The 26,542-nt window shown below is 40.8% G+C and overlaps 2 protein-coding genes across 9 annotated transcripts in view; both read left to right on the top strand.

Moving 5' to 3' along the window:
- LOC106660042 (gonadotropin-releasing hormone II receptor) overlaps window positions 1-11,876 on the top strand; it is a 16,962-nt gene extending 5,086 nt beyond the window's left edge. For 3 of the 7 annotated variants that reach the window (XM_023461035.1, XM_023461034.1, XM_023461036.1), the window contains exons 2-7: window positions 509-972; window positions 2,281-2,743; window positions 2,924-3,044; window positions 3,194-3,326; window positions 5,692-5,989; window positions 6,070-6,322. In XM_023461035.1, the coding sequence (XP_023316803.1) occupies window positions 571-972; window positions 2,281-2,743; window positions 2,924-3,044; window positions 3,194-3,326; window positions 5,692-5,989; window positions 6,070-6,116 (1,464 nt within the window). In that variant the 5' untranslated portion in view covers window positions 509-570 and the 3' untranslated portion in view covers window positions 6,117-6,322. Of the gene's footprint in view, window positions 1-508; window positions 973-2,280; window positions 2,744-2,923; window positions 3,045-3,193; window positions 3,327-4,030; window positions 5,189-5,691; window positions 5,990-6,069; window positions 6,323-11,724 lie in introns of those variants that run through there. The other 4 variants (XM_023461037.1, XM_014382857.1, XM_014382858.2 and 1 more) reach the window with 4 other exon arrangements.
- LOC106660180 (cartilage oligomeric matrix protein) lies at window positions 11,801-26,542 on the top strand. Of its 2 annotated transcripts, none has more exons than XM_023461032.1 (14): window positions 11,801-11,939; window positions 13,600-13,698; window positions 14,929-15,099; window positions 15,171-15,394; window positions 16,602-16,869; window positions 17,132-17,217; window positions 17,346-17,412; window positions 17,594-17,798; window positions 18,456-18,704; window positions 19,248-19,401; window positions 21,651-22,032; window positions 22,102-22,455; window positions 22,529-23,266; window positions 23,620-26,542. In XM_023461032.1, exons 1-14 carry the CDS (start codon window positions 11,864-11,866, stop codon window positions 23,697-23,699), a joined length of 3,153 nt encoding a protein of 1,050 aa, XP_023316800.1. In that variant the 5' UTR covers window positions 11,801-11,863; the 3' UTR covers window positions 23,700-26,542. The 2 variants fall into 2 exon arrangements, with proteins under 2 accessions (XP_023316800.1, XP_023316801.1); XM_023461033.1 differs by lacking the exon at window positions 11,801-11,939 and adding an exon at window positions 12,841-12,928.

Genomic DNA, 26,542 nt, shown 5'->3' with positions numbered 1-26,542 from the left:
TACACGGTAAACGAATTGCATCGCATCGTGACTGCGCAGCAGAGAAAAGTCGCGTGTGCAAACACGCGAGCAGAGCTGGACCAGATGATCCCCCCGAAACTCCAATCGACGCTCATTTATCGCATTTGTGACAACGAAAAAAAAGGGAGGAGAGTCGAAATTCTCATCAGCGATTGAGCTCGTTATTTGCTTTATTTTTTTGGAAAATAACGGACGTGTGCGTATAAGAGAGAGCAGATACGCGCGTTGTAATCGGTCATTGTAATTGCAAAACTTGCATAATGAAACAGCTGCTGCACGTTTAGGGCGTGTGAATCGTTATACGAATTTATCAAGCGTTATAGCGCGTGGAATTTGCGATGATATATAATCCAGATGTGAAAGTGGTATAACATTCCGGGTGAAACGGAAAAAAATTACTGCCTCTGAATACTGAAATAGAAAAACCGCGTACACATGCCAATTGAGTGAAAAATCGAAGTAAACACAGCACGCTTATAACCAACAGGTATAATCCACGTAATATCACGCTGCGATCGTCTCAACGCAACGTCGAAGACGCCGATTACGATGATTCTGGCACCTCTTGTGAACAGCAGCGGCGGCAGCAGCAGCGAAGTCGATAGCTCGTCTTGGGCTGCAACAGCAGCAGCGGCAATAATGTCATCGCCAACTACGGGCTCGCCCGTGGAAAACGTCAGCAGCTACTACGACGACGTAATAGCGTCAACGATGACGAGTGGAGGCGGCGGCACAGCTCGAACTACTGCAGCACTGGATTACGACGATTTGCCGATGGATATGCGCTTCAACGACAGCCACGTGATCGGCATATCGGTCTACAGCTGCCTCATGATCATCTCGGCGATCGGCAACACGACCGTGCTGAGGCTATTGTTGAGGAGGAAAAGCAATTCGTCGAGGCCGAGAATCAATTGGATGCTCATACATTTGGCAATCGCCGACTTGCTGGTGAGTGGCAGAAATTTTGATTGGATTTCTCCTTCCACCCTTCCCAGTCCGCGAGCTCTTTGACTTACCCCTCGAGAGAGTATTGCATTTGTATACAAGCTGAGCTGTATAAGTTCATAACTTTGCACCAACGCCGTCAAGTTCACGCGGTACAAGTTTTTATTAATATAGGCGCGTTTTAAATTGATTTTCTCACCTCGCTCCCTCGACGACGACTACGTTGACGATGGCGCTCGATGATTTACTGATGTACATAGATAAATGTGAGCGCGCCCGAGCTTTGTGTGTACAGGCCGCAGAGAGCACATATAACACACATCGCCGGGGATCGATCACTTGGGCCAAGTTAATTAACTATTGGGAAGGGGGCTAATATTAGCTCTAGATTCGACGCGATTATCAATGAAAGTTCTCCCGGTCGATCGTCACTTCGTCGAAATAAACATCGCGTCGCGTCGTACTACCCCGCGCGCGCGCGTACGCGTTGCATCCATATTACTAATGATTGAGCAATTTAATCCTCTCTTTGTACATGTATATCTAGTGTATACGGTTTAATAATTACACCAATTAACGAATTAGTTATAAATAAACGAAAATGTGCGGATAAAAAATTAAATAAAAAGTAAAAAGTCGCGACGCAACGATTATCGATGGTAAATCTCGTTTTTACTTTTTTTTAATGAAAAAATTTTGCAAACTCCGTCGTACGAAACCGTACGTAGCTCAAGTGACACACGTTTGACATATATCGATACGCTCGCTCACTTAAATACAACACGTACATTATCTGCTGCAGTTGCGCGCTCGAGTTAATCTTCTGTCATTTATTTCTGTGCAAGCTCGACTCTCTGTACAGTGTACACGTATACGAAAGCTCGCTGTAAGAGGGTTCAAGCGAACGAGAGAGACAGAGAGAGAAAATGTACAAATAAACTCAGATCGATCAATCGACGTTATGTGCCTCGCGTGTTATACGCGCGTATATTATATCGAAACTACAAAGGGAGCTTATCCGGGTGCTAAATTATTTATGAATTAATTTCCGCCCCAACGAGGTATTAAGTAAGTTTCGCTCTGCCATACTTTCAATCATCGCGCGAATACCTCGTATACCACCGGGTATTTTGCATAATTCAAATACACCTGCGAATCATCGCGCGTAGTTGCGCGTACTGTTTATACGTTACGTTTCATAACATATAATTAAAGCACATAAAGCACATTTGCGTGATAGCATATAATGTAATAATAATATATTTTTGTGCCGCACGTAACTCTCTCCCTCTGATATGATTTTATACGCAGGTGACGTTCCTAATGATGCCGATGGAGATCGGCTGGCTGGTGACTGTCTCGTGGGTGGCGGGCGACGCCATGTGCCGGATCATGTCGTTCTTTCGCATGTTCGGCCTCTGCCTGTCGTCCAACATCCTGATCTGCATCAGCGTCGACAGGTATCACGCGGTGAAGCGGCCGCTGTCGATGCTCGACGTCGACAAGCGCGGCAAGTGGATGCTGATCGTGGCCTGGTGCGTCTCGTTCGCCTGCTCGGCGCCCCAGTCCATCGTTTTTCACGTCGAGGCGCATCCCGACTACCCGTGGTACGAGCAGTGCGTGACCTTCAACACGTTCTCGAGCGTGACGCACGAGCGCATCTACGCCGTTTTTGGAATGATCACCATGTACTGGATACCGTTCATCGTCATCATTTACACCTACACGAGCATAATCGTCGAGATGTACAAGAGGTCGAGGAGCACCACCACCGGTAAGTACTACTACGCGCGACGAGGCTATTTATGGAACGATTTATCCATTATCACGCATTATGTATTGCGCCTCTCTCGTGCGGTGCCCATTGTTCCCTTTTGATTAAATGAAAAAAAAGACCTCGGGAACAAACGTGCGTGAGAAAAATGAATTCACACACGCTCTCCTCTATTTTCAGGCATAAGAAGGTCGTCGCTGGGCTTTCTCGGACGAGCTCGAGTACGCACGCTGAAAATGACCATAATCATCGTTTTGGTATTTTTCGTCTGCTGGACGCCTTATTACGTGATGAGCCTGTGGTGCGTATAAAAAACAAAAACAAACAAAGAAAAAATTATACGCGTGCATTCTCCATATCGTCATAAATGCGATGCACGCGCACTCGATATTTTACATGCACCAATTCTACAATCTTCTATAAAATTTCACGTCGACTATGTGTGTATAGGTACTGGATTGATCATCGCACAGCCAAGAACGTCGATCAACGAATACAAAAGGCTCTGTTTCTATTTGCATGCACGAATTCGTGCATGAATCCCATTGTTTACGGGGCTTTCAATATACGCAAAGGCAATAAGGTAAGCTCCAAAATCTCTCTCACTCTATATCTATCTCGCTTTCTCTGCGGGCTATATGTATATAATGCATCTCTCGATGTGTGTATACGTGTGCTCGAGCTCACAAGCTCACAAGCGTGTCGTGCGCACGTGTATATCATCTTGGTTCACGAGCTTTGGAATGCGTGTGTTGTATTAAACCGCTCGAAAATTAATCCTTTTACTTACGATACTAACACAAAAGCTTCTGGACCCTCTCTCTTATTTTTAACCCAAAGCGTAATAAGTGTGTGTGTGTGTCTCCACATCCACATCCGCTTCTTGGTTCTTTTTGACGGAAGCTTTTCAATGAGCGACGAAAGGTATAAATTCGCGAAAATTATTATGGCATTAACCCCGCAGTGCATGACGATATCTATATTTTGCACGTGGCGTAGTCGCGGCTAAAAAAAGGTTTATATAATGGCTGTAATATCGCGGAGAGAAAGAAATATTATCATTTTCCCATTGTCAAACGCTCAAGCATGAATATCTTAAAATAATACACTGACACTTTTTTGGGAGGGTACGTTTGTATTCGCTTGATAAATGGTTTTATACGCGTGCGTAACGCAAAATCATCCATAAACAAACCGGGTTTGATACATAATATAACGAAAAAAAAAAGAAAGAAAGAAGAAATTCAATGAAACGAGTTAGTATTTTTTCTATTGCTTTGGTTGTAGGCACCGGTACGAGCGCCCACCATTGAAACACGAGTGACTCCGCTATCTCTTTCGATTAGACTTATTGCCTGACACAAAACGAGCAAAAAAAATCGCACATATATTTATAATCCATCGCCTTACTTGTATCTGTACATAATATTTTATATATGAAAATAATAATAATAATAATAAGAATACAGAGACGAGCTTTTTCCTCCATTTCAGTATACGAATTGTTGTTCATGTTTATGATTGGAGGGCTTATAAGGACCGCACGTGCATCGATGTAAATAACTTGACTGTGTCCAGAGTAATTATTTTCGTTTACGAGGTCATTGGCATCTAACGCTGTCAATGTGCCTTTATAACAATGATGCTTAAAGATCTCTTTTTTTGTCATTCAACTCATACGCAACTCTTGTACGTTTTTTGACAGAGTTAAAATTTTTCACACCGAATTATATGTACATATCTATAAAAAAATAAAAATGAAAAAGGAAATAACGCAACACGTGCGATACGAAACTTGACATTGCGCACTTGTTGCTGTCTTGACATGGCCATGAAAATCAAAACTGCCATTTGTAAATAATTAAATGTCACACTCGGAGGTAGAAATAGACTCTCCAAATCCAATTATCACCTGAGCAATGTTGATCGATCTTTCATTCTTCACACTTTATACGTTTTGTGATGAGCTCTGTGTGTCTCTTTTAGGTGACCAGAAATTGGGACATTCACACTCTGAAGTGATTCAAGTTTTTAAAATAGAAGCGACTACCGTGATTGATTCAATTTTTCTTTTCTCATAAATTAAATAATTACAACGCTCGTGTTGACCATATGTATAGAAAATATATAAATATTATTTTTTTACCGCATAGACTAGCTCTGTAATAAATAACGCATTATTATAAACGATCGTTCAAACTTGACATTTCTAGTCTACGGCGTGCCCACGTCTTAATTATCATTCTGAATATACATACTTAAACTGGGCATAGAATTTTCGGAGACCTGATAAAAACGATATGAAAAAATTATTATTATTATAATTATTATAATTACAATTGAATACCGTGTTATTCTCGCATTTAGTTTGTACGTTAATTATATTGACAACTAAATAAAATTGTTCCTTGTGTAATTTATAATTTTTTCAAATAAATCAACAAATAATAATCGTTTGGTATAATTTTAATCTGTGTTTTCTTTTTTCTCCTACATTACTCTCGTATTACAGATAACACACTGACATAAATAATTCAAAAAAATAAAACTAAATATCATCTTTATACTTCTCGCTTTTGAATAAATTATTCCTTCCAAAATCGTCCAGTTAAACAAACAGATTTGAGTGAAAAAAAAGCTCTGCGATAATCATGCTTTACGGTATTTCTGACTTACAGTCTAACACAACTTTTCCTTCGTAAAATCATATTTAAGAAAATGAAAAAAGAAGGAAGAAATTTTCGTAGCCGCAGTTCGCCAAGCAATTATCTTAGATACAATGAAAAAAGATTACTCACAACCAAACAAGGACACGACAGAATAAAGCGTGATAATAGACCCGCGCGTGTGTCTCTGCTGTGTGTATATTTGCGTGGCTCTTTCTCCTATAAATCATGCTGCGGCTCTCTCTCAATTCTCCCCTGCCCTTGTCTCTCGCTGATACACAGGACTTATCGTCGTCGCAGCGTCGTATGACGTGCTCCAGCCGTGGTTCGGGTGGCTCAGGCGGCGCCCAAGATCAAGTTTCGACTTGTCGCATCGTCACCTGGCCCCACCATCATCATCATCATAATCATCATCAGAACTCCTATCATCATCAGCACCGGCGCAGGGACTCGAGCAGCACGAGATCGTCGGGTAGCGGGCGTCGGGTGCGCCTGGTGCCCGCGGAAATTACCATACTGCCCAGCGGACGATACGAGACTACGACGACCATCACACTTGCGCTGGATGACATGAACTCGCGTGAGTATAAAATGATATGAGGATAATTTTTTCCAAAGCGTGCGACTTCCATTGTGATCTTCAAATAATATCCCATGCAGGGCTGATTGTCACGGAAAAGAAGAACAACAACATCAGCATCCTCTAATAACTAAGAAAAAGACGCTTTTTAAAAAAAGTGAAATTGTGCCAATTAGTTAACGTAAACATAGTTAGTGGGTAAAACCGTAACGACGTATAAACTTAAAAAAATTATTTATAACAAAACAAAACGTAATAACACACATCGAAACAGACAAGTTTGATAATAATTTTCGAATAATGCAAACGCGAAGAGCGAGTATACATACAGGATCAAGCGAGCGAGAGAGAGACATGTAGATACAAATGCTGTGAAGTGTGTGTGTGTGTGTGTGCAGCTGTGTCGTGACGCATGTGGAAATTGCAAAATTATTAATCATCGTCTCATGCACTTGCTCTCGTACGTGCATACATAATAAATTGCATTATTCGTTCGTAAAAGGTAAATAATTATAAATCCTGCGGAATTCAAAAAGTCGATTCCACCTTATCACGTGTGTGCGGGGTACGTGGGCGCGAGTGTGTGTACGCAGTGAAATGAAGTCAAGCCGAGCGGAGCCGAGTGACGGAAGGATCAACGATTTTCATCGGATGTATACAGCAAAAACGTGGAGGTATGACGATTCAGGTGAGAGCTTCAAAAAAAAAAAATAATTCACTTGCGATAATACAGTAATGGTCTCATCGTGAACCGTTACAATAATAGTTACATCGCCGACGACGAAATTTACAGCCCTCGTGTCCGCTCATCGATCGGAGACTGGCTCGCGAAGAAAAAGGAAGAGGGATAGATAGGCGGTAGCATATGAGCAGTTTTTTCATATATGTACAACTTTTGTGCGGGGGGTTCTCGGATCTGCCCCAAAATTTAGTATGTTATTTGGGTATGTGAAAATAGCCTTCAGGTAAATTTTTAGCCCTCTAGGGGCCTTAGGGCCCAAATTTGGGCCCCTCGAAGGTCCAAAAATAGCCGTTTTTACCTATTTTTGCGTATTATTCAAATATTTGTAACTCGGGCACCGGTGCATATTTTTTAACTCTGAGGGTCGCATTTTTTAGGTCAAGACATGTACTTTTCGTAAAAAAATTATGTAGAGCTCGATAGACCAACCCCCGGTTATGGGGGGGCAATGAAGGGGGATGAAAAATCGCAAAATTGACGTTTTTTAGCTTTTTTTGAATTGATGCAGAAGGCGACTGGATTGACGTATTTACTTTTGCAACGTCTCATTTTAAAGGTATTTTTATTACCTTTAAATTGCCGTGCGCAGAATTAAGATTGGTTCAAAAACGACGGAGATAGAGCTGTTTAAAGGTGTCAACATTATGAAAAAAGGCGTTTTTTCGAGATTTCGATAAGCTGTAACTTTTTTCTAGTAACATGAATCTCTTTGAAATTTTATGTGAAAGTAGTTGATTACATGTAGTTTGAAGCCATGTAGGTAAGGATCTTGGTATTTGCCTCTATAACCGAAAACGAGGCCCCCGAAATCCGGCACTTTAGCCCTTATATAGGCAAAATACATGTTAAATTGGGCGGCAAAACTATTTGGTAACTCCTGAAATTATCGCAAAATAAACATAAAAAAAAAATCAAAAACCCCATATTAAACGTATTTTTCGACGAGGAATCCAATGGTAACCTCGAATTTGACCTTGAACATAACCTCTAAACTATAGCGAACCAAAATTGATTTTTCGCACGGTGACCCCCTTTTTTTATTTCAGATTTGAAAAGAGCGGAAAATTTCACGTTCAAATACATATTTCGTTTTTTTTTTCAAGGTAATTTTAAGGGCCCCACAGTTTGAAAATGAAGGCTCCATTAAAACTAATATTAAACTCAGCCAAAGAGTTTATTCTTGATCTGTGGGGCCCTTAAAATTACCTTGAAAAAAAAAACGAAATATGTATTTGAACGTGAAATTTTCCGCTCTTTTCAAATCTGAAATAAAAAAAGGGGGTCACCGTGCGAAAAATCAATTTTGGTTCGCTATAGTTTAGAGGTTATGTTCAAGGTCAAATTCGAGGTTACCATTGGATTCCTCGTCGAAAAATACGTTTAATATGGGGTTTTTGATTTTTTTTTTATGTTTATTTTGCGATAATTTCAGGAGTTACCAAATAGTTTTGCCGCCCAATTTAACATGTATTTTGCCTATATAAGGGCTAAAGTGCCGGATTTCGGGGGCCTCGTTTTCGGTTATAGAGGCAAATACCAAGATCCTTACCTACATGGCTTCAAACTACATGTAATCAACTACTTTCACATAAAATTTCAAAGAGATTCATGTTACTAGAAAAAAGTTACAGCTTATCGAAATCTCGAAAAAACGCCTTTTTTCATAATGTTGACACCTTTAAACAGCTCTATCTCCGTCGTTTTTGAACCAATCTTAATTCTGCGCACGGCAATTTAAAGGTAATGAAAATACCTTTAAAATGAGACGTTGCAAAAGTAAATACGTCAATCCAGTCGCCTTCTGCATCAATTCAAAAAAAGCTAAAAAACGTCAATTTTGCGATTTTTCATCCCCCTTCATTGCCCCCCCATAACCGGGGGTTGGTCTATCGAGCTCTACATAATTTTTTTACGAAAAGTACATGTCTTGACCTAAAAAATGCGACCCTCAGAGTTAAAAAATATGCACCGGTGCCCGAGTTACAAATATTTGAATAATACGCAAAAATAGGTAAAAACGGCTATTTTTGGACCTTCGAGGGGCCCAAATTTGGGCCCTAAGGCCCCTAGAGGGCTAAAAATTTACCTGAAGGCTATTTTCACATACCCAAATAACATACTAAATTTTGGGGCAGATCCGAGAACCCCCCGCACAAAAGTTGTACATATATGAAAAAACTGCTCATATATATACGAATAATATATATATGCGAATGATAAACTGCGCAACGCGTGCGTATAGGGCTTTCGTCGCGTTACATATACGTATAGAATATAGATAAACGCCGCGCGCACACACATCGCTAATCCGTGAATCCACATGTATTATAATCGTAGGTGTGACAACTTCCCACGTACGCGTACATACGTACGCCACATACATACGCGCGCGTGTATTATACATAATGGTATATCTGGTAGTGGTATACATGCTCTACAGACAGCGACGCGCGAGTCTATGTGCAAGGACGCGTAAATAGCCTGAGCTGAAATTCTAATTTTCTCTGCCGTCGAGGAAAGTCGATTTCATTCATCAGTCGTATTATATACGCGCTTGTCTTAAATATTCATGGGTTATATATTTCAGCGCGAGTGAGAGACGTACATCATGCGTGTGGCGCGGCGGCCTATGTATATACATAAAGTATAATACGTACATCATTGAACTATAAAACTCCACTGCGATCATATACATGTATATTTCTGGTGTGCACGTGCGACTATCTTCCGCTTTTGAATTAGAAATAATAGTTTATAATGTATGTTTATCTTTGCTCGAATCTCCGAGGTACGGCTGAAAAACGTCTACATCAAACGGATGGTATATATTACGAACTTTCTGGAATATCATATCCAAAGGGTGGAATATATCGGAGATTCTCTCCAACTTTGTACTTCAAATATAGCTCGCGGATCAAGGGATGGCAGCTACTGCTTGGCAAATGTTGAGCTGCGTGTAAGCTTGTAATAATGGAAAATCCCGAGGTTTTTACAGAGGCACTTGATTTTTTGCCACCCTGCGCGTATGTTACATTTCATGCATCGGTGTACGCGAGTAATACGTGCAACAGACATTTAGCCAGAGCCTGGCGCGGAGAAGTTAAACGAGCCGAAGAAATCGTGCGCGCGCGTATTGCGTATGGATGACGTTTGTGCTGCTGCTGCTGCTGTTATCGTCGTGAATTCAGTGACAAGGAAAAACATAGTTGCGTTGTCCTCTCTCTCGTTGCGCATCACCACCACCAACCCGTCATACATCGCCACCCACAATGCCATTTGGTATATTAAACGCTCGAGTCGTGCAGTCGTTTCGCTTCTTCTTCCGCTCTTTAAAATATTCTTTCGAAAAAAATCGATACTTATCGCTATTGACTTTTTTTTCTTTTTTTTTAATTGTAAAGTTCACATGTATGCAACAAAGCATACACATTTTAATCGGTGGATCCTTAAATTCAACCAAGCGCACGTAATCGATATCGACAATAATATCCCAGGTAGAAGTATTCAACAATAATAATGGCCCAGTAACCAAAAAATAACCATTTCAAATGTTTCAAAATATATTAATATTGATTGGCTAATTACTTTTTGCAATTTTTTTTACAATTGGATTACGCATTTCCGTTTGTATACCCCACTGCATATACAGATTAATTTCAAAACAGTGCTTCAACTTATAATAGTATATTTCTCAACGGGTGCACATATGGTTTTTTAGCAAAACGAGGGATTATAGCACGAGCCGAAGGCGAGTGCTGTAACGAGTTTTGTTAAAAAACCATATCTGCACCAGTTTGAGATAATATTTTTTCCTACGAGAGCCTAAAATTAGCGGCAAAGTTGCGTATTTTAGGTTAGAGTGGGGAAAAATTATTTTCACTTTAGCACTTGCAGATATATCGATAAAAGTGCTCGCCATCTAGCGGTAAAAACTTCAGATGTTTTGTTACAGATAAATTTCAAAATTGTACTTTAACTTATACAATTATTTTCACTTTAGCACTTATAGATATATCGATAAAAGAGCTCTCCATCTAGTGGCGAAGACTTCAGAGGTTACATAGCTTTGCAAGAAGAAAAACAATATTTTTTTTCATAAAGTTATTATTCAAAAACCAAAGGTCACATTGATTTGAAATGTATACCCAATAAAGTTTGTTATTTGCAAAAAGTTTTAATTGAAAATCGGTTCATGACTAAACGAAGAAATCGAAAAAAAGTTACACTGATAATTTGACGCGAGTTTAAATAAATTTTTGACGCATATTTTTAATCGTTCGTCAAATTTTGATCATTTTTCTCACTTTCTTATTAAATAAAACAAAAAAAAGTTGAAAGGCTTAGAATCCCTTCATTCAATCACGAGGCAAGGGTATAAACTTCAAGAAAAATATCCACTTTTTGATTTCAGATGATCCTGCACCAAAGTATCCTTCACACCGTATAAAAATACTATTTCAAAGAAGAATTTAAATCAAGCTGACTTTTAGTTTTTGAAGTATAATTTTATTATAACCAAATTTTACAAAGCAATGAAACCTATTAAACATTCGCGGTCAGGTGGTGAGTATACCTCTATACGAATAAATCTGCAAGTGGAAAAGTAAAAGTAATTGTATATAAGTCAATACACACAGTTTTAAGACACGATCGAAAGGACTGAGGGCACTCCGATGTGATTCAATTTTTATCATAAAATGTTAAAAAAGACGTTATACTTTTGGGTCGTTTATGCCCACTTACATTGACCCTTTTTTATGTCCGAAAAACTTCACAAAGCAAGCCATTAATTTTTCATTATCTCTAACAGGGATTCGAAGAGTCTGAACAACGGAGCTTATTTAGTGTTGAATTGCGAATGATGCATCACGCGCGATCACTGCCCTCAATCATTTCATTTGTATCCCTAATATTGCTCAGCAGCTCATTTTGCGATACGAAAGGGTGCGTAAATTCACGTAAATAGCATGTGCGCGTGATTTCTTTTTTGCAGCTAAATCAGCCTCCTCCACGCGACGTGTACAATTCCGTCAATGAAGAGCAAATATACGTACGTCCGAGATTCGGATGATCGATGCGCCAGGATTGTACGTGACACCATCAGCTATTCATGCCGGAGGAAGAATCGTGAGATGCGTATAGTAGCAGCAGCAGCAGCAGCGGCAGAAGAGCACGAGCTTTATATTCCGCTCCCTGTCGTGCATATAGGTACTGTGCATTTTACATACATTGCCATCACACAGACGCGCGATCTTCGCTCGCTGCACAGAAAACTCGACTTGTGTACGTACGCGTCTATACGGAATAAAGTCGCTTCTTCGTTATTTTGGTTCTCCGGGCGAAAGAGGCCCACTTCACGAGACGATATATTCCAAAAATACACCATGCGTGCATAGGCTCAAGTGCACCATCAATTCGTGTCGTGCGAGCCTCTCTTGGCTCTCGCATTATTACACAAACACATACATCTTCGCGCTACTCTCAATATTATTGTCAACGCCCGATGCTCGTTTGTGTGGCCCTAAAACCACAACCGCATCGGTCAGCGGGGCATGGAAAAAAAGAAGGAAAGGAGGAAATATTTAAGCTCAAAGCGGTGGAGCTAATAAGCGTCGTATATCTCTTGAGCTGTACTATTCGAGAAAAACATCGCGAGTAAGAGTGAGAGAAACGACGACGACGGCGACGACGACGATGATGATCGGCTCGATGGTTTAGCCGAGCTGCTGCTGCTGGTGTATAAGCTGCCGCGAGCGGGGTCGCTGAGTAGGCGCCGTATAAAACTGCTCTCGAGCGGCCGCAGGCACTCCAGTTAGCGTCCGCGGGGGGAGATCTCAACACATTGCCGAGCCGCTCGCGTGGCTCGTGATACGATACACAATACAACTTTGGTACGCCGCGGTCTATGTGTGTTTTTATCTATATATAATACATACCGTTTATACGTGTGTATGTGGTGTGCGTGCGAGTGAGCGCGAGCGAGAGAGAGACTGTTTTTTTTTTCTTCTTCGTCAGTTTCTTCTTGTTCTTCTTTTTTTTTCATTTCCTCTGTTTTTTTTCTGTTTCTCTTTCTCGGACCAGTAGCAGCAGCAACAGCACCGGCAGTAACAGCATCAGTCAGTGAGATACACAGCTTTTTTTTGGAGAGAGAGCGAGACGGCCAGTAAGCTGTTTAAACGTGGCCTGAGTGTTGTTCGGTGCGTGAGTGAATTCTATTTCCACGCAATTTTTTTTATTCAACCAAGTATAGCTTCACGAGCAAAAAAAAGCAGCCAAGCAGTAATTAATAAAGTGCATTTTAGTGTATAGATTCGCTCTGTATATAGTATTTCATTGCGCGGCGAATTCGCCCATTGATCTCGGCCAAGCGGATGGAGCTTAAGAAAGAGATTTTTTGCTTCCTGTTAATTGGATTGTTCTGCTATTACTTTTGGAGCTTTTATCAATTGTGTGGAACAGTGACAACACCTTTTTTTTGTCTATTTATTTTTTCCTCGATCGTTAAAAAAAAGTTCGTTATGAAAAGTACGTGCACGCGTTCAATCATACATTTTGATCACGAATTTCGGAACGAAAAGCGTAGAAATTGCGTTTGTACGCGCGCGTTGGATAAACCACATCAATCAATTCTGTGAATCGACGCTTAATATCATTTGCACAAATCAGAAATGATGACACAGTACGTGTGTACCTCTCTAATTCTCTCTTTTCACGTAAAATATTTCGCGTTCGGCAATCGTTTGTTCCTGTTCTATCTTAAAAATGCACAATTCGAGCTTTACTGATTTTCTCTACTGTACATAAAAAAATCACAACATTTTAAAAAAACAACAACGTCTACGAGCAAAAAAATGTTAATTTGATGCAGATCTGGTCCGGAGCACCGTCGACATGCGAGGAATCGCCACAATCGCCCTCTTCGTGGCACTCGCCACCTTATGTAGCTCGAACCTCATGCCAGATCAAGGTGAGTGCAGAATAAAAAATTTATACATAATTTACGGGGAAAAAAATTTCGTGCCGTAACATCGTCAACGTCCGTAAAGAAATTCTGCAAAAAAACAAAAAAAAATAGTTTCATCGGTCGTGAATTCGCGCGCGCGCGCATCTAAAAGCGTATACAGACAGCAGACAGACCCACGCGTCGTCGTCGTCGTCGTCGTCGGCGGCGGCCTACGACGGGACACCGGAGCTTTTATAATCTCGGCTAAACTTTAAAATCAACGAATATAGGATGAGCTATGTGTTGCTGGCCACGCGCGCGTAATACATTGAATGTAAACACACGGTATAGAAGCTGCAACAGCATATGAACATCAAGGGGCCGACGTAGTGCACAGAGAGAGAGAGCCGAGAGATGCATATTTAAATAGCTAACGCTGCGGCGTATGGGTTTAAACTGGAGACTGCTGCCTTAATAATTAGGCCATGCCCAGGGGACGAGATGACTTTTTAGCCGCTTTACATTTAGACTCGTACGACGTACGTCGCCGTCTTATGTCGCATCTTCGCGTCTTGATGCGCGTGTGTGTGTGTTTTAACTTAGGTTTTGCGAGCTTTAACGGCCGTGACAAACGCAGCTACGCTTTATTTTCCTTCCTCGAGCCCGGAGCTCCCCCATATATACACATATCTTCTATATACAAAAACTTTCACTGATGCGCCAAAAGCCGTACGGCGAGCAGCGGGTGGCTCGAAAGAAAGCGTCGCGCGCTAAATACGCATCAAACGGTCGTGAACGAACATTTTAAATAAAGCAGGAGGAAATCTGCTCTAGCGAGCTTGCAATGGATGCTCGAGAGCGATAATATAAGAGACAATAATTCTTGATACTCTCTCTGTCTCTCCAAAAGAGCGTGGATCTATAAAAGTGTTAAATGTATACGAGTATCGGAAACCCGTCCGGTGGCCTTTTTTATAAGCGCGTACAAAAAAAAAGTCGCGATCTTGCGCCTCGTGTTCGATAGCTAGTATTATAGTATAGTCAAGATCGTTCGCGCGCGCTCGCGTCATGCGCCTTGGGTCAATCAACTCGAGAACGCGTATACACCCCGCTACGTCGATAATTCCCTATTTAACTCGATCTGCCTCGTTCAATTTCATTATTATTTATTTCGTCTCTTTTTTTTTCATTATTTTACTCGACGATCGATCGATCTCGAACGATGTCACTGAAACTGTACGATTGTCGTTTAAGGCTTGAGCCTGCTACTGAAAGATGCCCTCCACGACGACGAGTTCGCGATAACGCTGAACCACGTGAAGGCGAAAAAGAAGGTCGGTGCCAACATCGAGACCTTCTTCGCCGCCGAGTACGAGAACTCCAAGCACAAGTTCATCCTCATGTTGGATAGACGAGCCAAGAGAGGTACGTATAGATACACATACCATCGCAAATCGAGCGTGGATCAGCACGAATTAACGATTAACTGCCTGCAGTGATTCTCGAGACGACCGTGGACAATCAGAAGCATCGCGAACACATAATAGCCGACAGTCTGGACATAAGCGAGCCGTTCAAGAGTCTGATACTGGTGGTGGATCAGAAAGAGCCCAACGCCAAGCTCGAGGTCTTCGTCGATTGTCAGCACCAGGGCCAGATTCCGCTTCAGAGGACGCTGCGCCAGCTGGCCTCGAGGGCCGCCGATTTGCCCCTCGAAGTGGTAAGATGTTCGACGCGCGTCTTAATGATCTGATCATTCTCTATCTCTGCTCCCTGCCTACATCCGATTGACACAGGAAATCGTGGATCAGAGCTGATCGAGCGCGAAATTCTATTTTAAGTAGCCCTAAGGGACACTGTTTGTAGCGGTTGCCTCGTCGTCGTCATCGTCGTCGTCGAGCTTCGGCGAAAATTCCAAAACTCTCGGCCTGTCTAAAATGAGCTTTTCGTATTAGCTTAAAAAACGAAAGTCGTTACCGCGTAGAACGATACACTTATTTTTCCTCTCTCTGTTGAAAAATATTTCACGGAAAGAAAAAATTATTCGCTATCGAGAGAAAGAAAAATCCACGCTGTAATTAGCGACGTGTTAAACTCAAACTGTCAATTCGAGGATAAAAATAATTTCCAAAGGCAGGAAAATAATGTCTAGATATAATTAGCTTTTTAAAGAGTCATTAAAAAAAAGGCACCAAGTGCGTGTGACACAATCCCCGTAATTTATCAACTAACACCACGAAAGTTCCCACTTATGCGGACGAGAGATATGACTATCGCGCTGTAATGGATTTCGCCACCTGCATTAATAAAGTCCCTATTATTGGCAACTTAAATAACAGCGTAAGAGGTGTACATTAACTCAGCCACACAGTACGAGATCTGGATCTATGTATAAGAAACTCAGAGTGCAACTTGTTTTCATATATATATGAAAACGTGGGCCGAGGTCTCGCTCGCCAAATACGGCATCTTCCCGAGCCGCCGCAGCCGCCGTCGTTCATCATTGTTATTATTATGCATGCAGCACACTGTGCACACAGTGTACTGCACTTACTTAACAACTCGTAGCCGTGACCGGTATTATGCTACTGCTACACGTGATGCATCGGCGCGCAGCATAGCTCCCATACAAAACCTTGCCTTATTTGCGCGAGATGCTCGTATATGTCGCGTGGCTATTTATTTTTATTTACTTACTTTTTTTTTGTCGCGTCGACTCGGCTCAATTTGTGTCGATTGTTCGGAGTCGTTTGAAATTCACGTGGTCGAATTTCATTTACTTTTTCCGGAATTAAATTGAAAATTCTTGTAATCGAAGAAAAACAAGAAAAAGTAAAAGAGAAGCTCACCGTACAAATGAATTTTTTTTCTCGTCCTCTTCTTCTCGGCCCTGCGCTGCTCGTCGTCTTCTCTCTCCGCACGCGTAGCTACGTGAGCGTCGCTACAAAACGAGGATCTACCGAGGCGGAGATATCGAGGGGGCATTACTTCGAGAAAATTGCAGTCGCACGACGCTGCGCGACATCGACGAGATACTCCACCAAGATGGTTATCGTCATCACAGCGGCGGACAACAACACGATCACGAGTACGGAGCCAACATGACGACAACTGCACTGCTGGACGATCAGACGACGAGGGTTCGTCGGCGGGGTGACATTCCCGGCGAGTTTCCGCCGCTCATCGATATTAATGGTTATTATTTATGCCTGAATTGTTTCGCTGCTACTTTGTTTTTCATTTTCTTCTCTCATTCCGCATTCGTTCCCGCGCGAGAGAACGAACGGATTAATTAATTTTTATCCGAGAAATTCGAATGAAAATAATATACGCAGTAAAAGCGTATCGCGCGACCTGCCACGTGCGAATGCACCTATATATACACGCTTTATAATTGGGAAATTGGAAATCAATTTATGAAAACTCGTCTTTTTTTCTCTGTTTTTCTACTTGGCAGGATGCCTCAGCGACGAAGTGATGGCGAAAACTCTGAATCTGCTGATAGACGCTATCAAAAAGATGTGGACCAAATTGGATCTGAACGTAAGCTAGACACCGACACCCCCGCGGGTGTAACGCGTCGCGTCACCTGCCCGACAGGCAGGCGGCTATCTATTCAATCTATCATGAAAACCGTTAACTAACACAGTTGCCTCGCGCATAATTTACAGCTCGGCGAGACGAAGCGTATTCGCGAACTGCTGGAGAACTGCGCAGCTTGTCACGAGAAACCGACGCGTGAGTATAACTAATTTATGTATTATGTACCTTGGCGCTCGCTTGCGCGCACAGCACACTTTTAATATTGTTTCCTGCAGCGCGCTGCAACTGTCGTTGACCACATTACTCACCCGCGCGTTCTTAAACCTAGCTCTTACTTCGAGATCGCTGTATCGTATTTTATATATTATTTGTGCAGCTCCACCGCCGCCACCGCGAAGCTGCAGCTACATGTCGCCCTGCTTCCCCGGAGCGGACTGCCGAGACACCCCCGCCGGACCTCAGTGTCTGCGCTGCCCGAGCGGCTACCAGGGTGACGGCCGCAACTGCCGACGACTGCCCAGCTGCAAGGACCATCCGTGCTTCGACGGCGTCGAGTGCATGGACACCGCCACTGGATTCGTGTAAGTTACAAAATTCAACGGAATAACCATCGTGAAAATGATCGACATTGATAATGGCCTAATTACAAAAAGTGACCGTTTAAATGTTTCAAATTCTATATCTATATTGACCTATTTTTGGCGATTTTTGGCCGGAAATATTAAGCGCATTGTAAGATAAACGAAAAATTACGATTTACTATTTTCAAAAAATTTAGACCAGTTTTTAGCCACTTTAAATACGATAATACGACTTTGAGCATCCACCACTAGATGGCGAGTGCCTTTATCTGTAAATCTGCAAGTGGCAAAGTCAAAATAAATGTATAAGTCACCAAATCACAAATGCATAAGCTATTAATAAACTGCTGTCAAATGTAGCTTTGGATAACTTGCGACTAATTCAAGTGGTCCTTTCAAGTCCGAAAAACTTTTTCGTTAAATGTTGAACTGGGGAAGAAGTAAAAAATTGAGTATAAGGGTGTCGGTGAGGGAGGAGGAGGAACTCCCGAGTAAAGGTGACCTTTGGCCAAGCGAGACGCGTAATTATCTCAAGGTCGAGCTTTCCTTTCCTCGCCTTCCCCGATACCTTTTCCCTCTACGTCGTAAATAACTAATGAAAAAAAGAAGACAAAAAACTGTATCGCCTATTTTTTTTTCTCTCTCTCTTTCTCTCAGTTGCGGCTCGTGCCCGCGCGGCTACACCGGCAACGGCCAGCACTGCGAGCGCATCAACGGCTGCCAGCCGAATCCGTGCTTCCCCCAGGTGGCCTGCACCCCGATGACGGTGCCGCCGTTCTATCGCTGCGGCGGCTGTCCCCTCGGCTACCACGGCAACGGCCTCAATTGCCAACGCGAGGACGAGTGCGACCTGGCCAAGCCGTGCTGGCAGGGCGTCAGATGCTACAAATTTGATCACGGATACAGGTGAGAAAGAAAAAACTTTGTTGGCTCCCTTTTTTTCTTTATTTTTTTCTTTTTTTTTTGTTCCGTGCCCCGATACTACACCGCCGCTGCCGTTGTTTAGTTTTTAATTCGCGAAAGTTCGAGCTTTCTGGTGCTGCTGCAGTGTAGCGAGTGAGAAAAAAGAAGTATCAAAGTACACTGGCTGATTTCGTAATATATGAGAGAGAACGAGATGTCGGCGCGAAGAAGTTTGATTAGTTTTTCTCCAACTACACATATATGTCTGTATACGTATGTGAGTGTTGTGATAAAAGTGAAAAAACAAAGGCGTCCAATGCGCACGACTGCAGTAATATGTCGCGTGTATCGACTCTGTTTTTATTTTCTCTCATCTTTGTCCAATATAACGCGCGATTCATCAAAAAAAAGTAAAACAGTTCAACCTTAATTTTTCTCGCTCTTAATTTTCTCGTCTTGGTTTCCACGATCGCCCGCCAAATAATTGATGGCGATTCATGACAAATCTACGTAATTCATAAATGTCTCTGCATTTGTTTGATGTAGATGCGACTCCTGTCCTGAGGGCATGACGGGCAACGTGTCGGAGGGCCGTGGCATCGAGTACGCGCGCACCCATCGCCAGTACTGCTACAGAATTGACCCGTGCAGCGACAACAACGGAGGATGCGTCGAAAACTCGGATTGCTACAACTCCGAGGTGATTTGCACGTGAATACAAAAACAAATACACACACTTACGATAAAATAAAAAAAATAAATCCGCGTCATGTTCATATTTTTAAGTTTTGAACAATTTTATCAAGCTCTCTATTTCTCTCGGACTCTAATTTCTTTCTATTAATCTCGCGCGTCTAATTTTTTTTCCTCGAGTTTCATCGTGTGTAATTTTCTCAACGACAATGCGATAATTAATAAGTTACCATTTATTGCTTTCTCGTTCAATTGTTCATTCATGTGTCTATACGATTCATTAGGCTAATAATGCGTACTATTTATTTCGAGAAAGACAAATGTGTGTGTAATATCGCGCACTATTCGCTACGTCATGTAAAATATCTCCATTTTTTCTACTTCTTCTCTTCCATACGATTATGATTATTATTATATTCTTAAGTCAATGCATCTATTTTTACTTGTATATCTTTTGAGAACAAAATGCGAAACAAAAATCGACATTTTAATTTATAAAAATAAGGCAAAATTATAATTTCCATGCGTATGAAAAAAATGCAGGAACATATAAAAAAAGAAAAAGGAAAGAAAATCTTGGGTTTCTTTATTCTTCCTCACCACAATTCTCTCTGTCCTTTAAGTCGTAATTTTGTTATGAGGTTCGACAGTAACTTATTTTTGTCGCGCGAAGTGAATGTATACACTGCTATATTGCTATTACTGTTATCACCATTTGCCATGTTTTTTTTCTTACTACGTACTTCGTTGATTTATAGTAAACGTTATTTTGCTTATCCTTTTTTTCGACCGAACCTTATAACTCAATTTTGGAGAGGAAGTTAGATTCAAGATTAACGACTTCTTTGTACATATTTTTGTTGAAAATATCTTTTAAGCATGAGGGATTATTTTTACTCTAGTTTATTTGTATTTGACCGTAAGTCGTTAAGCTTGCTCAAGTTTTCTCTCCTTCCTAATTTTACAAACAATTATATATATCTGGATGTTTTTCTTCGACTGTAGTTTCTATTAAGCAAGTAAGTTTTCAACTCATTCATTCGTCATCAGCATTGATTTTTTTTCTCTATCGGCCTCTGTTGCACACCCGCTGAAAAAGTACATTTACTAACCAACTCGCCACATCCACGGCTGATGTTATTTTTTTAACATAAAAGTGTCGTCGAGCAAAAAGCGCACGGCATACATAAGTCAGCGAGCTGCGAGCTGCTAGTCAAAGAACGAGCGGCTGCTGTGAAAGCAATATATATATCTCAGAAAAGTGTAAAGAAATTTATTCACACATAGGGAATCGCAAGATGCGGACCATGCAAAGAAGGTTTCGACGGAAATCAGACGGTAGGCTGCTATCCACGCCACGATATCTGTGGCGACGGAATAACGAGATGCGACCATAACGCTGATTGCATCTGCGTAGCTGTCGATCAATATTTGTGCAGGGTAATTATCACAAAAAAGCGTGTGTTGGATAAAAAAAGCGAAAAGATTAAAAATCAATTTAACGCGCGTGGCCGCTTTTGTCGACTGAGCTTTTCTCTTCCTTTTCTTCTCACCCAGGAAAAAAGGACTTTGAATTGCCGTCGACAAAAAGTGAGCCGACCTTTATGCCTGAGCTTATGCGTTTAACAGTGTATAATATAGAAAAGTCTGGCGTTAACGCGCAAAGAGATGAAGCTATTGGTTACTTCAAAAAGTTTTTTTATTTTTTTACTTCATTCATGTTAATGACTGCATGAGTCTCACCGTATATAGACTCGTTCTACTTGTGACATTGAAAAGAAAAAAAATTCATAGAAACGTCACGTTATAATAATTTCAATTTTTCGGGTCTAATAATTACTTAAAAAACGTAATTATATATCTTTACGCAATTTACTTACAAAGTTCCATGATACTTTAAAGACTTATAAGAGTATTTAATATATTAGGAATCTGCGTAACATATTTAAAAAACTTTTTGAGCTCTCAAAAGTTGAACTCGAGAGATTCTTCCTTGTAACTTCGAGTACTTTTACGTGTCCATCGCATCACTCTTGACACTAACAGCACTTTTCGTTTCAACCATTACGTTATATATGCCGTTTAATATTTCAAAAATGCGCCGCAACTAATCATCTTTTTGTAACTCTCTCTCTTTCTTTTAAAAGTTTGAAAAAAAAAAACAAAACATAAAATATCACGAGCCCGAAAAAAAAACTAATAAATCATCCCTGGTCGTGGCGCCAATCGGGTGTATACTCTACCTTGGGCCAATAGTGTAACGTAGGTTGGGCGGGCGACGGCCAGACCTGCGGCATCGACTCCGACAGCGACGGCTATCCCGACGAGGCGCTCAACTGCCAGGACCAGCACTGCCGGGCCGACAACTGCCCGAAGACGCCCAACAGCGGCCAGGAGGACGCCGACGGGGATGGCCTCGGCAACGCCTGCGACGACGACGCCGATAACGACAACGTGCTCAATCTGTCGGACAATTGTCCGCTGATTGCCAACAGCGATCAGGCCGACAGCGATCACGAGGGGCCCGACGACATCGGCGACGTCTGCGACAATTGCCCGTACGTGAAGAATACGAATCAGCACGACACGGACGGCGACGGTATCGGTGACGCCTGCGACGACGACATCGATAACGACGGTAAACGATTTTTTTGGGCAAAAAAACAACCGGAAATGATTGTTTTCAATCGTTGATTTTACGCCGCAGGTATTCTAAACATGAACGACAACTGCCCGAAAGTCTTCAACGACGACCAGATGGACTTCGATCACGACGGCATCGGCGACGTGTGCGACAACTGTCCGCGAATCTCGAACGCCGATCAGCGCGACGAGGACGGCGACAAGGTCGGCGACGTCTGCGACAATAACAGCGATCGCGACAAGGACGGCATACAGGACGACATCGACAACTGCATCGACGTGCCGAATCCTGGACAGACGGACTCGGATCAGGACGGCCTCGGCGACGAGTGCGACGCCGACATCGACAACGATCGCGTGCCCAACGAAAACGACAACTGCCTCTACGTGTACAATCCAGATCAGCTGGATGTTAATGGTTATTATAACAGACAACTATATAATTGGAAATAATTGAGTCATTATTGATTATTTTTACCATTAAAATATAGGCGATGGAATCGGTGACGCCTGCTTCAACGACAACGATAACGACCAGGTTGAAAATCTCATCGACATTTGCCCGAACAACAGCCGCGTCTGGGCCACGGACTTCCGCAAGTATGACACCATAGCCCTGGACCCGCACGGCGCCACCCAAGAGGATCCCATATGGGAGATCCATCACAACGGCTCGGAGATCTATCAAACACTGAATAGCGACCCTGGCATCGCCGTAGGCTTCGACAGCTTCAGCGGTGTCGACTTCGAGGGTACCTTCTTCGTCAACACGGACATCGACGACGACTACGTCGGCTTCGTCTTCTCCTACCAGAACACCCGTCAATTCTACACAGTGATGTGGAAGAAAGTACTTCAAACTTATTGGGAGCCCATGCCTTTCCGCGCCATCGCCGAAACTGGCATACAGCTCAAACTCGTCGACTCTAAAACCGGACCGGGCGAGCATCTGCGCAACGCCCTATGGCACACGGGCAACACTCGCGAGCAGGTCAAATTGCTTTGGAAAGATCCACGTAAGGTCGGCTGGAAGCAGTACACGCCCTACAGGTGGCGACTCATTCACCGGCCAAGAATCGGTCTGATTCGACTCTGGATCTACGAGGGCCAGCGGCTCATCGCCGACTCGGGCAACAATTTCGACTCGACCTTGAAGGGTGGCCGACTCGGTGTCTTTGCCTTCTCCCAGCAGATGGTGCTCTGGTCCAATCTAAGATACACGTGCAAAGGTGAGGGAATTTAATAATGCAATAATCGAGTTTATTGAGTAATTCAACTGTTTTTATTGAGATAAACACCATAATTCTCATTTCGATCATCACACTTGTTTTGTCGTTTTTTTTCTGTTTGTTTGTTTTGTTATCATAATAATACATTATCTTATTTAATTATATGCGTGCTTTTAAATTTATAATTATATTATCTCACAAATATGTTGTTTTTTTTTATGCATCTATAATATTTGCGAAAAATATGTTCAAATCATATTTACTCGTTCATGTGAGTATCTTATTTATCAATATTTAGATAATAACACTTTCTCTCTCTTTTTTCATGTGTGTGTTTCATAAATCGTGCGCAGAGACCGTGCCCTTCGAAGTGTACCGTACTCTGCCGCCCAACATCCAATCTCAGGTCCACACCGACTATAATCGTCCGTGAAAAGCTCGGCTCGCAAGCTCTGCAGTAGCAAGGGCCGCAGGCTGAATTATTACGCACCGCCGCAGTACTCAGTACCCGCACCACACCACTACCACCACGCACGGCGTCACACACACACACACACACACACACACCGTTATATTTGTCTGTCTAAATAATAATGGTAGTACGTCGTTATTATTTTTATTTTTAATTTTTTTTATTTTACTTTAAATTATCATTATTATCGTAACGCACGCTCGGCGAGAGCATGTTTTTTTTTGTATTATGTAAAGACAGAGAGCGTGGCAGCGTTTTTTTAATTAAGTTTATTTCACCTTCTTTCTTTTTGTATTTATAATTTGAAATTATTTAATTTCTCCATTTAAATATATATTCATATATATTATGTATGTCTAATATATATCACGTGGAATGATACATAAATAGATCTCCAGCGACGGATCGTCGTTGTCAGTTGTGTATGTCAACCTCTTTTAAATTTGCATTTTTCCCTTTTTAATTTTCATGACTGTAGCCATATTATTATTATTGTTATTATTGTAATTATAATTATTATCATTAAATAATAATAGCATCTTTTTGTCGCTCACATACCAACTTTCGATAGACGGACACACATACATGATTTTTCGTGTAAATATAGAGAATCAAATACCCTATTTTTTCTGCATCGGAGAAAAAAGCTCATTATCTCTGGGAAAATATGAGCTTGAAAAAGAGAATAATAATAAGAATAATAATAATATGTGACTAAACGATGACAAGTGTGAATTAATCTTATCTTAATTGTAATAATTTTTTTATCGTGTGTTTTCGAAAATGTATAGTGTTTAAAAATGTCACGACTGTGTGTATATTTAAATTGATTATTATCATAATTATTTATGCACATCGTGGAGGGGAAATAGCTGTATATTAAGTGTGAAGACTAGCCATAATAAATGTAATAATCGTGTCGATGCATAATACGATTTTTTTTCATTATATTTTTTCTCCGATTTTCTGACTTACGAATGAGTTTTATTATTGATTTAGAAATTTTCTGATTTGATAAAATTTTTGTAAATTTATGAAAGAGGAAGAATATTGTGAAAAATCGATTATTGATATGACTGCATCGTTAATAGAGTTTTTTGTAAAATAATAATAAACGTAGTGTGTATTCTTCAGAGATTAAGACAAAAAAATAAAGAAAGAGATTCACAATAAATTTTACAACGAATGAACGATGGAGTATCGAATGCATCTTTATCTAAAGTTACCACCCCGTTAATTTTTATTTCGATTATGAAAATGTGTCAATAAAAATTATAAAAAGAAATCTAAGAGATCGTAATACCTATGCGATCGTCATTATGCGTTTATGTAAACGATATACGCGGTGACTTTTATTATTATTGTTATCATTATTATAATGTCATTATTTTGTATCGGTATTCAAAGTTTGCAAGTTGTTTTTTTTTCTTTAACAATACCAAATATACAATAATAACAATACATGGTACAATTATTTAATTTTATACGACTTTTTCATTTTGTCTCGAATCTTATTTCATAAATGTATGTATTTGATCCTCGCATCGCAGGCTGCAATTCATATACCTATTACTTTTTTTCTCCAAATTTATGTTTAATAATAAAAGTCGTATAACTGGCTACGCATTTTACAATAGAATCGCAGTTATTCGAAATTGACGCAGACAGTCTTGGGTGCAACAAAGTCACCTATGTATATTCTCGTTTCAAATGCAATTCACTGCACACGAGATCGACAAAAATCGGTCAACTTTATTATTCCGTTGGAACATTTTTTCTTCGTCGTGTCATACATTTTGCTCGTTTTATCGTTTTTCTGTTTGTTCATTCGCACGTATCGATGGAGTCGCAATGACAACAATCGAGTGCTCGTGTTAAGATATTATGTTGTATATCGTAAGTGATAAAATTGTTACAACATTGACTTTTTCGCTGAAGCATTTTTGCAGAAAATACCGTTAGTATTCATTAAATTCCGGACGTTAATTGAGCACATGTTTCGAGAGATCGATAAATATCATTGTAAATTTGATTTTGTCAGTTTGTGGCGCTTTCATAATTACATATCATTAATCACGAAGATGGCTGGAGGGATAACGAATGAATGCCCTTGTCTTGAACGGTTTTTTTTAAAAATACTTTTTTTTTGCCTCACCGTTTTCTTGATATCTTTTAACAATAAATGCGACACCGCTTTTATTACACATACGAACACATATCCACCGATCGTACAATTATGTTTTTACTTGCGGCTCGGTCTTCACCCCGCATAATTATTACATCAACTTGTGCGATGAATATAATTATAATTATTATTGTTTGTTATTATTTCATAATTAATTTTTATCTGTACTCTTAGAATCTTTATAAATATTCGCTACCGAAAAAAATGATGCATAAATTAAGTTATTTGTTCTGCGATCATATTAACTATATACATTTAAAAGGAAATAATTTAGTAATACACTTGTACGATTTGTTGAATGTATAATTTTTTTACGAGGATTAAAACATTACAGGATTTCTTGTACTGAAATTTCAGATTCGAATGCGAATAACATGAGTTCGTACGATTATTATCGGCACGCTCTCTATATTTTCTTCTACATATATATATTTTTTAAATGTCTAAGACGAACCAGCCGCCTTTGCTACTTTATACATAATAAATATAATTCAGTAATGAGACCCTTGACGAGAGCGCGTGGCAGTGTTCACACTTATAAATCGCGATAAATATATATTTTATTTATGAATTATATCTTTTTTTTGTTTCAAAGGGCAGTTTATTATAAATTTCATCA

This window comes from Trichogramma pretiosum, unplaced genomic scaffold (assembly GCF_000599845.2).
Source record: "Trichogramma pretiosum strain Unisexual culture from Peru unplaced genomic scaffold, Tpre_2.0 scaffold18, whole genome shotgun sequence".
NCBI classification, from domain to species: Eukaryota; Metazoa; Arthropoda; class Insecta; order Hymenoptera; family Trichogrammatidae; genus Trichogramma; species Trichogramma pretiosum.
The sequence above is the reverse complement of the archived record's forward strand: the minus strand, read 5'-3'. Positions and strand labels throughout refer to the sequence as shown.

Excerpts from the sequence above, each read along its gene's own strand:
- LOC106660180 (XM_023461032.1), top strand. The coding sequence starts at position 11,864 with ATGCGTATAGTAGCAGCAGCAGCAGCAGCGGCAGAAGAGCACGAGCTT. Across the intron at positions 16,870-17,131 it reads GCCGCTCATCGATATTAATG|GATGCCTCAGCGACGAAGTG; the intron begins GTTATTATTTAT and ends TCTACTTGGCAG. Across the intron at positions 17,799-18,455 it reads GACACCGCCACTGGATTCGT|TTGCGGCTCGTGCCCGCGCG; the intron begins GTAAGTTACAAA and ends TCTTTCTCTCAG.